Genomic DNA, 18,571 nt, shown 5'->3' on the forward strand with positions numbered 1-18,571 from the left:
GTAAATTGATATCTAACATGCTTCAAAATTGAGCCCTCTTGTGGAATGGTTACAAACTTTGACTCTTAAAAATCTCCATAGGAGATGTTTAAAACAATTCTACAGGTTACTAGTTTTGAGTTACAGAGGAGGTCTTATTATTATTGCTCTTGCTCTAACGATCTTGTCGATACCTAACATATGTGTTTTGATCACCGTTTTCATATGCGGGCACAACTTGTGTATTGCGTTCGCTTCTGCACGCAAGCTCGGCAGGATGGGGCACTTTTTTTTTCTTATTTACTTTGCTTTTTATTTTTTATATGACACTGTTCATTAAAAAAAAAAAAAAAACATTTTGTTAATTTTATTCCTATTACAAGGAATGTAAACATCTCTTGTAATAGATATAAAAAGCATGACAGGACCACTTTAATGTGAGATCTGGGGTCAAAAACACCCCAGGTCTCACATTTACACTTAAATGCAATATATAAAAAGCCTTTTTTTTTCTTGCAATAAAAAAAACTATTTCCCCTTTAGTACCATTGGGCAGGAGTGACGTTTTTTCTGCCTAAAAACCCATTGGGGAAATTCTTAAATGTGTTGTATTATCTCTATTATATACTCGAATATAAGCCAAGGCACCTAATTTTACCACAAGAAACTGGGAAAACATATTGACTCGAGTATAAGCCTAGGTTGTCCATCTGCATGCCTCACTGTGTCCATGTGCATGCCTCACTGTGCCCATGCCTCACTGTGTCCATGACTAGACTTACGTTTAACATGGGAGTATATAGAAGGGGTGCCTGGCTTTGAAAAATCAGTGCTCCCCGGCCTTAGGTCCCCCAAACTTTGCACACTTGTAGAGGAGACCTGTGCTGCTGGCTGTTACCAGGGTCCCCAAAGTTACCGGAGAAATTTCCGTTTAACATGGGAGTCTATTGAATGGGTGCCCGAATTTGAAAAATCATTGCTCCCCGGCCCTAGGTTCCACGGACATCATTGATTTGATTGACAGCAGTGGGAGCCAATGGCTGCATTGCCATCAATCATCCAATGAAGAGCTGAGAAGCTCTGCTTCTTGCACATAAGCAATTCTGTTTTACTTGACTGTTTGACTTGTAGATATATTACGGTGTATATGCAAAATCTGTTCCATGCAAATAAAAAAAAGATAGATAATTTCTCCCTGCTGAATACATGTTGCTGTGTTCAGTGACTTAAACATGAACATAGCCTACATTTCTAACAAGTAGTATCAATTCTGATTTACATTTACTTACAGCAACTTCTAACATTCAAATCTACTTATGCAGTTATAGTTTACTTACCATATAAAAAAGAATTTAATCAAGAATATCGCCAAAAGTATTAGATATAGAACACGGCGTCCATTCTCAAGTGCCATTCTTATTAGCTGTTTCTGCTTCTGGAGGGTTTTTCAGTTTGTTGGAGAATGACTAGCTGACTAATCACTGAAGGATTGCTGCAGTGATATTTGTAGGCAGGACAGTGTCATTAGCCTGGAATTCACCTAGTAGGTGAAGAAAATGAAACCGAAAGTTCCCAGACCTTGGAGAGTACAGCTACAAATGTGTTTACAAGATTAAAACAGGTCTTTTTGCTAGAAAATTACTTAGAACCCCCAAAATGATATATATTTTTTTCTAACACCCTAGAGAATAAAATGGCGGTCATTGCAGTACTTTTTGTCACACCGTATTTGCGCAGCGGTCTTACAAGTGCACTTTTTTGGAAAAAATTCACATTTTTTTTTAATTCAAAAATAAGACAACAGTAAAGTTAGCCCAATTTTTTTTTTATATTGTGAACGATAATGTTACGCCGAGTAAAATGATACCCAAAATGTCACGCTTCAAAATTGCGCCCGCTCGTGGAATGGCATCAAACTTTTACCCTTAAAAATCTCCATAGGCGACGTTTAAAAAATTCTATAGGTTGCATCTTTTGAGTTACAGAGGTCTAGGGCTAGAATTATTGCTCTTGCTCTAACGATCGCGGCAATACCTCACTTGTGCGGTTTGATATATGCGGGCGCTGCTCACATATGCGTTGGCTTCTGTGCGCGAGCTCGTCGGGACGTGGCGCTTTCTTATTTTATGAATTTTTACACTTTTTAAAAAAAAAAAAAAATGGGTCACTTTTATTCCTATTACAAGGAAGGTAAACATCCCTTGTAATAGAAAAAAGCATGACAGGTCCTCTTAAATATGAGATCGGGGCTCAAAAAGACCTCAGATCTCATTCTTTGACTAAAATGCAATAATAATAAAAAAAAAAATTGTCATTTGAAAAAATGACAACAGGAAAATATGCCTTTAAGAAGCATGAGTGGAAGTGACGTTTTGAAGTCGTTTCCGCCCTGCTATGCTATGGAAATGGGTGGGGGCCATCTTGCCCTCACTCATCCCAGCCAAGCAGGAGGAAGGACCCCATTGCCTCCGCCGCTGCCGACGGCTCCAGTAAGCGGCGGGGCCTCTCCCGCCGCCGATAGCTGTGATCTCGCGGCGAATCCACCACGCAGACCACAGTTATCGTTTTACAGGACAGCTCACAAAAAAGATGGATATCTCGGTTGTGGCAGCAGCTGCTGCTGTTACCGAGATATCCATCTTTAAAGTGCCGACATATATACGTGAGCCGGTCCTTAAGTCGTTAAGAGACTTGTTCATTATTATTATTATTAGTATACAGGTTTTATATAGCGCCAACAGTTTGCGCAGCGCTTAACAAAATAAAGGCAGACAATACAGTTACATTACAATTTGGTACAAGAGGAATCAGAGGGCCCTGCTCAATAGAGCTCACAATCTAAAAAGGGAGGGTCAATTGATAAAAAAGATAATGGCTGTGAGGGATGAGCTGATGGAGGAAGTAAAACAGTGTGTGTTAGAAGCAGGATAGGCTTCTTTAAAAAGTAGAGTTTTCAGGGATCGTCTAAATATGGATAGATTGTCGGACAGATTGGGGTAGGGAGTTCCAAAGAATGGGCGAGGCTCTGGAGAAATCCTGGAGGTGAGCATGGGAGGAGGGAACAATGGAGCTAGAAAGCAAGAGGTCTTGGGAGGACCGAAGAGAGCGGCTTGGTTGGTATTTTGGGACTAGGTTAGTGATGTAGCTCGGGATCAAAAATTCCTATAGTGACTAATGGTAACTTCTCTTTCACTGGTCTGACTTGCGTAAAATAAGGGCTGTTTGCTATGAAAAACTACTTTGCATACATACATTAAACAATATGTAGGATTAAGAATAAGTCCAAAATGTCATATTCCAGATATGTGGCTGCTGTACCATGTACTTGTATGATAAAGTATCCTGTTCTGTTTGTATTGCTTCATTTGTGTAACATTCCTGGTGCTCCTACCAGTCCCTCTGCTTTCCTATCAAAAACTGCGGCTGCGGCGCTCGCAGTCACACACAGTCCTGCCTCTTAAACCGGTTCTTGGGATAGACGTCACATATCCCAGCATTGGACCAGTGTTCTGTCTATCATAAGAGCCAGCGAAGGAGACGGGACTGTGTGTGACCGCGAGCACTGAGTAAACAGGAGATCCCTCTGTGTAATCTGCCACAGATCAGGCTGCAATGATGGCCAGTGGCGAGGCTGCATATGGGCACAGATCAGGCTGCAATGATGGGGAATGGCAAGGCTGCATATGGGCACAGATCAGGCTGCATTAATGGGCAATGGTGAGGCTACATATGGGCACAGATCAGGGTACAATGATGGGCACTGGTGAGGCTGCATTGATGGGCACTGGTGAGGCTGCAGATGGGCACTGATAAGTCTGCATTGATAGGCACTGACCCTCTCATACCCATACCCATCAAGCATATAAGGACCCTCAACCACTTCAAGTCTATGGCCAAACACTTCTGTCTAAAGCCAACAAAAGTAGTCAACATTAGTGAGCAGAGATCAGCATATCTGTGTATGTATGTATGTATGTATGTATGTGTGTGTGTGTGTGTGTGTGTATGTATGTATGTATGTATGTATGTGTATGTATATGTGTATGTATATGTATATGTATATATATATATATATGTATGTATATATATATATATATGTATGTGTATATATATATATATATATATATATATATATATATATATATAATATTTATATATATATTTATATATTTATATATATATTTATATATATATATATATAATCTTATGGCACCATCATCCCCTAAATTAATATAGTGAACAAAGAGACAGGATATGGGATTTTAAAGGTGCTAAATTATAAACAACAAAATAATTACATAAAAAAGTGGAAAAATATTTATTAATTACATCCATTAAAAACTGATGAGTATACATGTTATGACACAGGCGTACACCTACTACCTAACAAATGACAGTAACAGATTGTATTCAGTTATAAGTAGCGTCCATTTTGTTCAACAGTTTCGCCTATAAGGCTTCATCAGGCCTGGATGCGACGGGTGTTTTAGTAGATTTTGTAAGAGAATTCCAACTTAAGGTGTAAAAGACAAGAAAAAAAAATTAACACATAATTTACACATGAAAAATTATCATATAAATTCATAACATATTTTGACAAAGCATGCATGGAAACTCCTCAGTTGAGGGCAAGCGGATAGCAATCATTCAAGCAAAAGGAGACCCTGCTGTAACCTCCGTACCTTAGTGAAGCACGGAGATTGAAGCAGTGGAAAAACTTCCCTCCAAATGCACAGGTAAACACCCCGTTTGGTTCCGTCAAAAATTACCACAACTCCTGTAAGGGAGGATGAATAGACATGCCAATCTAAACTTTCTCTCAGCCTGCCTGTAATTTATATATACATGATAAATGAATATTGTTATACTGGAAAGAACATGTGCAAGTCCAAATACAGGCTTACCTCAATAGGAAGGCACTCACCTCCTTCTTATCTTACAATAATTTGTCCGACGCGGGAGCTCATGTGGACCAAGGACTATGCAAAGACATTCACTTCAAATCGTTTGCTCTCAACTGAGGAGTTTCCATGCATGCTTTGTCAAAATATGTTATGAATTGATATGATGATTTTTCATATGTAAATAATGTTGTTTTTATTTTTGTTCTTGTTTTTTACACCTTAAGTTGGAATTCTCTTACAAAATCTACTAAAACACCTGTCGCGTCCGGGCCTGATGAAGCCTTATAGGCGAAACTGTTAAACAAAATGGACGCTACTTATAACTGAATGCAATCTGTTACTGTCATTTGTTAGGTAGTAGGTGTACACCTGCGACGGTCATAAGATGTATACTCATCAGTTTTTTAATGGATGTAATTAATAAATATTTTTCTACTTTTTTTATGCAATTGGTTCTTGTGTTGTTTATAATTTAGCACCTTTAAAATCCCATATCCTGTTTCTTTGTTCACTATATTAATTTAGGGATGATGGTGCCATAAGATTATATATATATATATATATATATATATATATATATATATATATATATATATATATATATATATATATATATATATATATATATATATATATATATATATAAAATGTGTGTGTGTGTATATATATATATATATATATATATATATATATATATATGCTGATCTCTGCTCACTAATGTTGACTACTTTTGTTGGCTTTAGACAGAAGTGTTTGGCCATAGACTTGAAGTGGTTGAGGGTCCTTATACGCTTGATTGGTATGGGTATGAGAGGGTCAGTGCCTATCAATGCAGCCTTATCAGTGCCCATCAATGCAGCCTCACCATTCCCCATCATTGTACCCTGATCTGTGCCCATATGCAGCCTTTAAAATCACATATCCTGTTTCTTTGTTCACTAAAGCCAACACAAGCTGCTACTGATCAGCTCTGGGGGTTGTGCCCATTTTTTCAGTTTTATGTAATAAAGGTAAAACCTTTTTTTAAATTCAGTATTAAAAAATATTCTGCAATATCCTGGCAGGGAGTTATTGAAAATTCAGATACAGGTTCTCAAAAGAACCTCTCAGAATGGAGAAGTGGGAACTATCATTGCCGAGTCAATTGGATGGTCAGAGGTCACCTGAAATCTGAATTTTCTGGCCAATCAACTGTCTGACAATACAAAACACTGCCTTCCAATTTTATTCTGATCTCTAAAGGTGGGGTTAGACACAGAGGGCCAGATTCACATAGAATTACGCCGGCGTATCAGCAGATACTCCGACGTAAGTCCGAATCTAAGGCCGTCGTATGTTTAAGTGTATTCTCAAACTGAGATACACTTAAACATGCCTAAGATACGACGGCCAGCGCCGTTGTATCTTAGGGTGCAATATCTACGCTGACTGCTGGGTGGCGCTTCCATTGCGGTCGGCGTAGAATATGCAAATGACCAGTTACGCCGATTCACGAACGTACGATTGCCCGTCGTAGTGATTTTACGTTGTTTCCGTAAGAGTTACGCGGCGTAAAGATAAACATGCCCCCTAGGTGGCGTACTCAATGTTAAGTATGGCCGTCGTTCCCGCGTCGAAATTTAAAAATTTACGTAGTTTGCGTAAGTCGTCCGTGAATGGCGCTGGACGCTATTTACGTTAACGTCGAAACCAATGACGTCCTTGCGACGTCATTTAGCGCAATGCACGTCGTCAAATTTTAGGGACGGCCCATGCGCAGTACGATCGGCGCGGGAACGCGCCTAATTTAAATGATCCACGCCCCCTACCCGGATCATTTGAATTAGGCGGGCTTGCGCCGGAGGATTTACGCTACGCCGCCGCAACTTTACAGGCAAGTGCTTTGTGAATCAAGCACTTGCCCATAAAACTTGCGGCGGCGTAACGTAAATGAGATACGTTACGCCGCCGCAGAGATGCGGCGATCTACCAGAATCTGGGCCAGAATGAGCGGTTTAGACAAAGTAAGCAAAGCTAAATGATGATGTGGAAGTATAAATCCTTTTATATGTAAGCCTGTGCAGTTGTATTAAAGTCTAAATACATTGTTCTCTTTGTTGCTAATGTTTTTTTGTTGTATTTTTATTCAGAATATGAAGATGGTGATTTGTCCAGCTGGGTGAACAGAGAGAGATTTGAAGGGTATCTTCATGTTGATGGATTTACATTGTACGAGCTTGGAGACACAGGTATGATAATTTGTGCTGTGTTTTCTTAAAACCCTGTCATTAAAAATAAAAACCACAAGCCCTTCAGCCTATTAAAGAAGAGCGGGAATGCTAACCTTTCCCGCTGCCTGTGCTGCCATCATATCGCTCTTTTCAGTAGAAATCCTCTCCTGAATAGCGACTGAAAAACGGCAATCGGCCTTCCTCAACCTTTTCACCCCAAAGGAACCCTTGAAATAACTTTCCAGTCTCAGGGAGCCCCTGCTAAAAATGATTATATCTACAACTCATGATATATTGGGGTGATGGTCAATGGGAAGAATGCTCCCTAACTGCTTAACCCCTTCCATACAGGGCATTTTCACCCCCTTTCTGCCCAGACCAATTTTTAGTTTTCAGCACCGTTGCACTTTGAATGACAAAAACACTGTACCCAACCTAAATCTAGTTACCGCCAAACGAAATAGAGCTTTCGTTTGGCGGTATTTGATCATCTCTGCGGTTTTAATTTTTTGCGCTATAAACAAAAGAACACAATGGGCCAGATTCTCACAGAGTTACGCCGGCGTATCAGCATATATGCCGACGTAACTCCGGATCTAAGCCCGTCGTATGTTTAAGTGTATTCTCAAACTGAGATACACTTAAACATGCCTAAGATACGACGCCCTGCGCCGTCGTATCTTAGGGTGCAATATTTACACTGGCTGCTTGGTGGCACTTCCATTGCGGTCGGCGTAGAATATGCAAATGAGTCATTACGCCGATTCACGAACGTACGCTTGCCCGTCGCAGTAAATTTACGCCGGTTCCGTAAGAGATACGCGGCGTAAAGATAAAGCTGCCCCCTAGGTGGCGTAGCCAACGTTAAGTATGGCAGTCGTTCCCGCGTCGACATTTGAAAATTTTACGTCGTTTGCGTAACTCGTTCGTGAATGGGGCTGGACGCCATTTACGTTCACGTCGAAACCAATGACGTCCTTGCGACGTCATTTAGTGCAATGCACGTCGGGAAAATTTAGGGACGGCGCATGCGCATCCACGCCCCCTACCCGGATCATTTGAATTAGGCGGGCTTGCGCCGGAGGGATTTACGCTACGCCGCCGCAACTTTACAGGCAAGTGCTTTGTGAATCAAGCACTTGCCCGTAAAACTTGCGGCGGCGTAACGTAAATGCGATACGTTACGCCGCCGCAGATCTACGTGAATCTGGCCCAATTTTTTTAAATTTTTGACTTAATAAATACCACAATTTAAAAAAATAAATAAAAATGTTTTCCTCAGTTTAGAAAAATCGCATTAAGCATATATTGATTGGTTTGCACAAAAGTTATAGCGTCTACAACATAGGGGATAGATTTCTGGCATTTCTTTTTTTTATTAGTGCGATTTTACTCTGCGATTTTTATTGTGACCGTGACATTGCGACGGACACTTTTGACACGTTTTTGGGACCATTCACATTTATACAGCGATTAGTGCTATAAAACTGCACTGATTACTGTGTAAATGTGTCGGGAAGGGGTTAACACTAGGGGGCGCTGAAGGGGTTGCCCTAGATTGGACGCCCTAGATTGCCGGGAGGAAAGGACGTATTATGACGTCCACCCGGATCGAGGGAGGGTTCCTGCCGGCGTCATTTTATAATGGCCCGTTAAGGAAGAGGTTAAGGACCGCCCAGGGTATATATAGATCAGCAGAATGGCACGGACAGGCATAATCACGTACCTGTACGTGGCCCTTAAAATACCTGCCGTGTGGTCGCAAACGCTTGTGACCCTGCCGCCTTCCCCGTGAGTTGGACCATAGGTCCCGCAGACTCGATCGCCGCGGAGATCCCTGCGATCGTCTCACGGAGGCATAGAGCGGGGAGATGCTTGTGTAAACAAGCATCTCCCCGCTCTGCCTAGTGACAATGACACTGATCTCGGCTCTGTGTACTAAGAGCGGAGATCAGTGTCCTGTGACAGAGAGCCCATCCCCCCTACAGTAAGAAACACTATGCCGGGCACACTTAACCCCTACAGCGGCACTTAGTGGTTAACCCCTTCACTGCCAGTGTAATTTTCGCAGTAACCAGTACATTTTTATAGCACTGATCGCTGTGAAAATGACAATGGTCCCAAAAGTGTCCGATGTGTCTGCCATAATGTCGCAGTCACGAAAACAATCACTGATCGCCGCCATTACTAGTAGAAAAAAAATAATAAAAATGCCATAGAACGATCCCCTATTTTGTAAAGGCTATAATTTTTGCGCAAACCAATCAATAAATGCTTATTGTGATTTTTTTTTTTTTTAACAAAAATATGTAGAAGAATACGTATCGGCCTAAACTGAGGATTTTTTTTATATATATATATATATATATATATATATATATATATATATATATATATATATATATATATTTTTTTGGGGGGGGGGGGGTATTTATTACAGCAAAAAGTAAAAAAAATTGCATTTTTTTTCAAAATTGTCGCTTTATTTTTGTTTATAGCGTAAAAAATAAAAACCTATCTTAGTTCTGTGGGCACGGCGCACAGATACGACGGCGCATTTTTACACTTACGCGGAGTATCTCGAAATACGTTGGCGTAAGTGCTTTGTGAATCCGGGCCTAAATCTTTTCGGACACTGGTTGCTTACAATTAAAAATCCTGTATTTTCTGCTAGAAAATCACTTGGAACCCCCCAAACATTATATATTTTTTTTAGCATAGACCCTAGGGAATAAAATATTCGGTTGTTGCAATATTTTATGTCGCACGGTATTTGCGTAGCGGTCTTTCAAACACAATTTTTGGGGGAAAAGTAAAGTTAGCCCGTTTTTTTTTTTTTTTATGTTTTTTTTTTTTCGTCTAAAAGTTTTGATTACCTCATTTTGTGCCTGCTTCCTGATTCCTTTACGGAAGATGGCAGGGGCAGCACTCGAGAGCCGAGGGAGAGATTGGCTTCGGGTGCCGACATTGCGGGCGCCCAGGACAGGTAAGTGTCCATATATTAAAAGTCAGCAGCTGCATTATTTGTAGCTGCTGACTTTTACACTGGAGCGGGCAGGTGAAGACGGTAAAACGCTCCAAAGATGCTGCTTGCAGGACTTTTTTTAATATCCTGCCAGCGCACCGCCTCAGTGTGAAAGCACTCGGCGTTCACACTGAGACTGCAGGGGAGCCGTTTTTCAGGCACTTTACAGGTGCTATTTTTAGCCCAAAAGCGCCTGAAAAACACCCCAGTGTGAAAGGGGTCTAACATATCGGCCCAAAAAAATCGGCGTCATATATCGAGCATCGGCCGCCGCAATTTCTAAATATCGGCATCGGCCAGAGAAAAACCCATATCGGTCCACCTCTAGTTATTGTATCTTGTAATGATGAGGAAATTAGCAAGGAAAAACCATTGAATGCTGTAGGGAACCAAGGATGCTGAGAGTCCTGGGAGTGTTGGTTTCACAATGGACTTCTAGAGGAGGATTTCTATTGAACAGAATGACCTTTTGTTTCAGGAATTGGGAAAAAGTAAGTATTTTCACTTTTTTCTTTTTCAGGTAGAGCTGTTGGCCACTTGTATTTCTAATGACAAGGTTCCCTTTTGGGATTATTTTACTCCTTATTAATCAGTCATGTTTGCTGCAAAACCGCAAAGCAACGTTTGTGTATACACAGCGTTTTATTGGAAAGGAAAATACTGCACAAAGTGACTGCACAAGCAGGAATTCTGTTGAGATAGGAAGGAAATAGCAGGCTCATGTGTCAATGACATTAAAAATGTATTAATAAACCATTAGTTACACTCAGCTTCCTGCTCTCCTTCATCTTCTGAGCTGTATATAATAATATAACTACCTTTATTCTAGAAATCATAATTAATGGGTAACGCTGGGGGGGAGGCAAATCAAAAAAAAAAATATATATATACCGGTATTATAGCGTGTACAATTGCTACACGCGTCATATTGTATTTGAATGTTATTAAAAGTGACTTCATTTACAATCCTCAGCTCTGTAATTCTCTGTAAATACATTATCCACATTATTAGTTTTGCACTTTATATTTATGTACTAATTAAGGTAGAGCCACCCCTACTTCCATACTTTATTCACCCCTCCTAAAGTGCCACAAAGAAGCTGCTTGCAGGACTTTTTTTGGACGTCCTGCCAGCACAGCGCCCCAGTGTGAAAGCACTGGGATTGCAGATGAGGCTTTTTTCAGGTGCTTTACAGGCACTGTTTTTAGCGATAAACGGCCTGAAAAACGCATCCAGTGTGAAAGGGGTCTAAAAGTTTTATTTTTATTGCATTAAAATAACAAACATGTCATTACCTGCTCTGTGCAATGGTTTTACACAGAGAAGCCCAGGTCTCCCTCTTCTAGGGACCCCCACCAGCGCTCCTGTTTCCTCCTCCTTGACGAGTGCCCCCATAAGAATCTGCTTTCCTAAAGGGGCTTGTAATTACTTGTTAACACTAGGAGTGTTTAGCGCTTGAGTTATTAATTTCAGTGTCCAGATAAAAAGATCTTTCTGGCCACTGAAATAACGCCGAATTGCTTGACACAAGTAAACACGCATAAACGCGTTACACACTTTTACAAGCGTCGGGCGTTTTTTATACCAAATTCAGCAGCCAGGAGGAAAGGCTTTTAGGAGAGTTTCTTGTGCATGAGGCCTAAAGATAATAAAATACAAAAAGAAATGTCATAATTCTTCTAATTTTGTAGAACTACATGAAGCATTGGCATTGTTCATAATTTTCATTTATACTTTTAGGAAAACTTGTGGCTGTTGCAGTAATTGATGATAAAAACAATTCAGTTGAACATACCCGGTAAGAATATTTTATATATTTTAGTCTAGGATGTCCACTTTTTGTATTCCTTTTCTTGATCTAAACCATGGAATTGTATTATGGTCTAAGCAATGGTTCAATGAATGCAGCCAGGCAAGTTAGAATAACACATCCTCTTTTTCCCAGCTTAGTGACTCCAAGTTCTGAAGCAATGGGATCAGCTTGGGAGCCAGGGGCTGTGCATTTTCACAAGGTAGCCAGCAATCGCAGTGCAGGTTTGCTTTAGAAATTTAGTAGAATAATATAAAAGGAATTATTCACATAATCTGGACATTAAAATAAACCTTTTGAAAAGAGCGATTGGTGTGTCCTCTATTAGATACGGCACCTCATCCCTATAAAGTAGTACAGGGTTGTGAGAAGGATAAGGGGATTTATATCGGTGCCTTAACAAGTCACAAAAAGAATTTGAAACAGTATTAAATGAGAATAATATTTTATTCAGTATATTAATTAGTTAATAACAGGAACAGTAGATTAAAAATAACAATAATAATGGAATCACAATGTCCCGACGTGTTTCGGCAAATCGCTGCCTTCCTCAGGGGTGTGAGATTCATTCAGTGAATTTATTACAGTCTATTAAAGAAACACAATCGATTGATTGTGTTTCTTTAATAGACTGTAATACATTCACCGAATGAATGCATCTTCCTTCTACAGCACAGGTGTCAAACACAAGGCCCGCGGGCCGAATCCGGCCCTCGCACCTCTCCTGCAGCTGCAAGAGAGCTCCAGCCCTCCTCTGGTCCTACTCCAGACCATTACTTTCTGCTTTCAAGCATTGCATCCAACTTCTTCCCAGCAGCAGCATAAGGAAAGGGGGGGGGGGGGGTGCACTGTATTGTACGGGAGAGTGAGGAACTCAACTTCTGATGGTGGGGTGGCTCTTGATATCTAATGTAAGGGGAAGGGATGTGCTGGACATCTAATCTTACAGATACAACTGGCCCTTTTAAGGGCAATCATAATGAATCACAATGAAATTGAGTTTGACACCCCTGGTAATTGGTATATGATTTAGAAGAGGGGTGGGAGCAGTTATAAACGTAGTTAGTTCTAGCATGGAATTCTACATTGAATCTGCTTTTTTTTCATAAAATACCTGGAAATCTTGCCATGAAGGTCCTTTTACACACTCTTCCTGTAGGTTGACCATGTCTACCAATTATACTTTTGCACTGTCACCCTGTCATACAGGCTTCCAATGGAGAGTACAGGTTTTCTATTAGACTCGGTGTCTCATATATAGAACATACAGTAGCTGCTCTCCTATTGCATTGAAATTAGGTGAAAGTTACAACTGGCTTTGTATTTGTGGTAGTAGTTTTTAATTTTTTTCCCTTCTGCATTTTGTGTAGTAAGAAAAAAAAAACTTCTGCATGCAGCTCGAACGAACCCCGCCCGCAGCCTCTCCTAGATACCTGAGCCTGATCTCGATTCAGTGATGTGCACAAGGCTGATGAGGGTGTAGGACAGAGCAGGGCTTCGGAGCGAGCATGCACAAGTTCCCCTATAGCAAGTGGCTTGCTGTGGGGGGAGGAGCCAGAAGCATCGGTGGAGGACCCAAGAAGAGGGCTGCTATGTGCAAAACCATTGCACAGAGCAGGTAAGAGAGGCTCTCTCTGCTCTCATTGGCTCAGATGCTGTCAATCCGAGCCAGTGACGAGGGAGCGGGATTGAACCAGGCTTTGAGTTTCTTATGGACACACAGAGCAGGGCTCAAGAGCAAGCATGCATGAGTACCCGCATAGTAAGCAGCTGGCTCTCGGCAGGGGACCCAAAAACTAAGAGGATTGGGGCTGCTCTGTGCAAAACCATTGCACAGAGCAGGTAAGTATTACATGTTTATTATTATAATAAAAAAATATGAAGCTTTATCATCACTTTAAAGGAGTGAGACAAATCTTTGCCTCAAAAACAACCCTGTATCATGCAGACTTTATTCTACGTCCTGTAAATCTGCTTGTTTAGATGCTGGAGTTAATACTGTTCTTCTGAGCTGTTCTGAATGTAAGCCTTGATCTCCCGTTTCTCATGGACATCCACAAAACATACAGCCCCAGGAGAAGAAGGTCACACTGCTGAGATCTTTGACACCTGCAGAGATCACATCCTAGTAAATCAGAAGCAAAGCAAGTAGCTATAGTAATCCTGGCATCTAAACAAACAGATTTGTAAGACATAGAAGAAAGTTTTACTGCATTATATCTGGTAAGATTGTTGTGTCCAGTTGGGCTTTCAGTAGCCTCCTTGCACAATCGGCAGGGGTTCAACTATTAGCTAGTTATTCTTACAACATTTCTAACCAAGAAAGAGGAAACAAAGACTTATATATGAAAAATTTTGTTTGATGAAATTCTGTACGTTTGTCTTGCAGTAGTGTATTCCGTTCTTCTAATAATGTTATGACTCAGGAGTAAGGATGAGCTCCGGCGTGTTCGCACACTCCATGTGCAAAGCCCGCCAGGAAGTCGGCACCGCGCTGCGCTAATCACAGGCAGGGAGACATTTCCCGATCTCTGCAGCCGAGTATCGGGATAATGTCTTCCTGCCTGTGATTAGCGCAGAGCGGTGCCGACTTCCTGGCGGGCTCTGCACATGGAGTGTGCGAACACGCCGGAGCTCATCCTTACTCGGGAGTCACTTTCATATCTTCACAGATACCTTTGCCAATGCTTTTATTCTCTGCTAATTTGTTTAGCTGATCTTTTATTGCCATGTTTAATTTTAGGCTGGGTTCATACAAGCCGATCTCTACGCATTGTTTTAACGCACCTTTTTATGCGCGTTACCATGCATTGCGAGGCAGCCCATTGAAATGAATAGGTTGCCTACGCACCAGAACAGACAATGTGGGTCGGAGTTGAGTTAGGTTAGTGTATTGAAGTGCCATTGAAATTGAATGGTACTTCAGTTCACAAATGTGCACGTTCCCGCACCGTGCTGGAGAGGTGTAAATTGGTCCTCAATGCTTTATGCTTTATAGTTGATAACACAGCTGAGTGAACTCACACAACTACTTTTTTCTTTCAGGTTAAAGTCTATTGTTCAAGAGGTAGCCACAAGCTATAGAGGACTTTTTCATCGGTAAGTTGAGATATTCTTTTAATAGTATATATTTTTTTACTTTTAATGAAGCAGGGTATGCTTAAATCAGGGTTCGACAAACCCCCGGGTGGCAGGTTGCAATTGCGACTTGAATTAGTGACCTGGCGCTTGGGTATCAAAGTTTGGGTGCGCGTTATACTCGAGGACTTTGTCCCCCCCGCCGCTGCTACCGCCGCCACCAACGCCACTACAACGTTAATCACGCGGCGCGGGGGGAACATTAGACAGCTTTCGTTTGAATAGCTGTTTTCCCTGCCGCGCGTCGACACTCCCCCTTGGACGGATCTGTCCAATCGTGAGCAAGGGGGAGTGTCTATGCGTGGCAGGGAAAACAGCTGTTCAAACGAACGCTGTCTGTAATGTTCCAGCGCGCCGCGTGATTAAAGGTAAGGGGACATGGCTGGACATACGGGGGCATGGCTGGTTATACAGGGGACATGGCTGGACATACAGGGGGCATGGCTGGACATACAGGGGGCATGGCTGGACATACAGGGGGCATGGCTGGACATACAGGGGGCATGGCTGGACATACAGGGGGCATGGCTGGACATACAGGGGGCATGGCTGGACATACAGGGGGCATGGCTGGACATACAGGGGGCATGGCTGGACATACAGGGGGCATGGCTGGACATAAATGATTTTTGGCAATTACAATGATTTTATACCGATTTTTAATTGAAAATTAGGGGTGCGCGTTATACACGGGTGCGCGTTATACTCGAATAAATACGGTATTTCTGAGAACAAAATGTCTCTCTCATGGGACTCTTCCATACACAGGGCTAAATACAGTACATATACCTGAAGTACAGTATATACTGTATAAACCGTTAAGAGGGGTGCACACTATAAGAAAACCGAGCGAATGATTGTCCAATTTTCCTCTTTTCACATCAAGTCGGAAGGAAATAATGTCAGAACATTCCCGTAGGACAAAGGCTTTTTTTGTTGTTGTTTATTGTTTCTGGTCATGTGCAGTCTTTCTTTTCTAAAAAAAATTCATAGGAAAGTGGTACACAATAAATTAAAAACGTTTGTTCTGTCTCTGTATGATAAAAATTTGGGCATTTGACCCTTTTGGAAATTTTTGTTCGGAAGGTCGGAATCGGCTGTCTAAACTTGTGTACACCATCATAAAATCATACGATCGTTCCGCGGACGAAAATGCCAGATTTTCTTAGTGTGTACGAGCCTTTACCTTGTAAAACAACCCATTCAGTTTAAAATGTGTGCGTGCGTGCGTGCGTGTGTGTGTGTATATATATATATATATATATTCACTTCAGCTCTAGACGAATTTACCCCCTTCATGACCAGGCCATTTTTTTGCTATTCTGCACTGCGCTACTTTACCTGGCAATTGCGCTGTCATGCATCGCTGTACCCAAACAAAATTTATATAATTTTTTTTTCACACACATTTTTTTCTGGGGGTTTTTGATCACCTTTTTTATTATATAAACGGAAAAAATAGAACATTTTGAAAAAAAAAAAAAGTTTACTTTCTGCTATAAAACGTATCCAGTAAATTAGTAAATAGTAAAATGTCTTCAGAAATTTTTTGATAAAAAAAAATGCCAATAAGTGTATATTGATTGGTTTGCGTGAAAGTTAGTGCGCCTACAATCTGTTATATATACTGGAATTTTTATTTTATTTTACATACTACTATTGGCGGCAATCAACAACTTCTAATGGGAGTGCGAAAATGCAGCGGGAAATCTGACAGTAACTGATCCTGGGCAAGAACTGATTAACTGCCACTGACCTCACCAGTGACACTAATACAGTGATCCGTGCTAAAAATATGCGTGGTCACTGTACTACTTATATTGGCTGGGAAGGGGTTAACATCTATGGTGATCAAGGGGTTAATATATGCCCAACTATGTGTTATGTGTGTAAAGTGTGTTGTTTTTACTAGTTGACCTCTAAGTTTTTCATCCCCATTACAATGCGGGCAGGCACTAATTGGTTATATATACCTTTTTTTATCTTTATAGGTGATCATGTAACCTCTGTTCTCAGCTGCATAAGGGGTTAAGAGAAGTCTGGGTGTAGAAGCAACAAACGGTACACTGATCATCCCAGGGGGGTTGTCATGTCAACACAGCTCTGATTGTTGAACAGGCAGGCTGTTCCCCCAGCACAGCCAGAAAACTGACCACACTGGGATGAATGTGCTCTCATGCTCAGTGTGTTCAGTTTGATAGACAAAAGCAGGGGCACTGGCAGGAACACCAGGTATTTCACACAAAGCAAGCAATGCAAAGAAAACAGGATACTTTTTAACACAAGTACAAGAGCCAAACAATGGGGAAAATAAATATTTGATCCCCTGCAGATTTTGTAAGTTTGCCCACTTGCAAAGAAATGAAGGGCCATTTTTATCATAGGTGTAGTTCAATGGGTAAAGTGTATGCCCAAGCAAAACATGACTTAGTATTTGGCGGAGAAAACTAAGACTACTAGGATTGGGACTTTAAATGAGGCATATGAAAAACATACGCCTCCATCCCTGTTGGATAACAGAAGGGGGAGTTTTGGGGATTTTAAATGAAATGTGTTTTTAAGCAAAAGTAAGTATAAATAAAGTTGTATACGTAATAACCAGGCTCACACTTGCCACCCAAACAGCGAACCAAATTCAATTGTCTGTGTGCATTAAAAACAGAGGATTGGTTGCACGCATTTGCAAATACATGATTAAGCTGCAGGCCTCGCCACGGCTCTCTGCATACTGCAGTCCTAACTAAACTTTTTCAGTCTCCTCAATAGAGGCATATAAATACTGATGAGTAGATGGAGGGCAGGTGACTGGGGGTGTGTCACTGCCCCTACCTATGCTTGGTATACTTTTTTTTTTTTTTAGGTGATGAGCGGGCAGAGAGGCAGGGGCAGAGAGTGGGTGGAGAGAGGGCGGATAGCAGGACGGGCGGAGAGTGGGCGCAGAGCAGAACGGGCGGAGAGTGGGCGCAGAGCAGGACGAGCGGAGAGTGGGCGCAGAGCAGGACGAGCGGAGAGTGGGCGCAGAGCAGGACGGGCGGAGAGCAGGACGGACATCATAGCAGGAGGCAGCCCTCGGCAAGTAAAATAGATTTTGTAAAAGCTGAATGAATACTGTCACTTGTTCACAGTACACACCATCTCACATTGCATAAGTACCAGCCACCTGTCAGTGCCTATAAGTATCAGTGCCACCTAACAGTGCCAGCCACCTATCAGTGCCCATAACTATCGCCTATCAGTGCCAGCCATCTGTCAGTGCCAGTGCCCAAAACTGCCGCCTATCGGTGCCAGCCATCTGTCAGTGCCATCAGTGCCCATAACTGCCACCTATCAGTGCCAGCCACCTGTCAGTGCCTATAAGTGCCGCCTATCGGTTCCATCTAACAGTGCCAGCCATCTATCAGTGCCCATAACTGCCGCCTATCAGTACCATCACTGTCACCTGTCAGTGCTCATAGGTGCCACCTGTCAGTGCCCATCAGTCAGTGCTATCTATCAGTGCCCATC

At 41.7% G+C, this 18,571-nt stretch overlaps 1 protein-coding gene across 2 annotated transcripts in view; it reads left to right on the forward strand.

Moving 5' to 3' along the window:
* Nucleotides 1-18,571, forward strand: part of TMX3 (thioredoxin related transmembrane protein 3) — a 121,085-nt gene that overhangs the window by 87,990 nt on the left and 14,524 nt on the right. For both annotated transcript variants that reach the window (XM_040353905.1, XM_040353906.1), the window contains exons 10-12: nucleotides 7,013-7,111; nucleotides 11,860-11,917; nucleotides 14,975-15,028. In XM_040353905.1, the coding sequence (XP_040209839.1) occupies nucleotides 7,013-7,111; nucleotides 11,860-11,917; nucleotides 14,975-15,028 (211 nt within the window). The remainder of the gene's footprint in view (nucleotides 1-7,012; nucleotides 7,112-11,859; nucleotides 11,918-14,974; nucleotides 15,029-18,571) is intronic.

This window comes from Rana temporaria, chromosome 5 (genome assembly GCF_905171775.1).
Source record: "Rana temporaria chromosome 5, aRanTem1.1, whole genome shotgun sequence".
In the NCBI taxonomy this organism is placed as follows: Eukaryota; Metazoa; Chordata; class Amphibia; order Anura; family Ranidae; genus Rana; species Rana temporaria.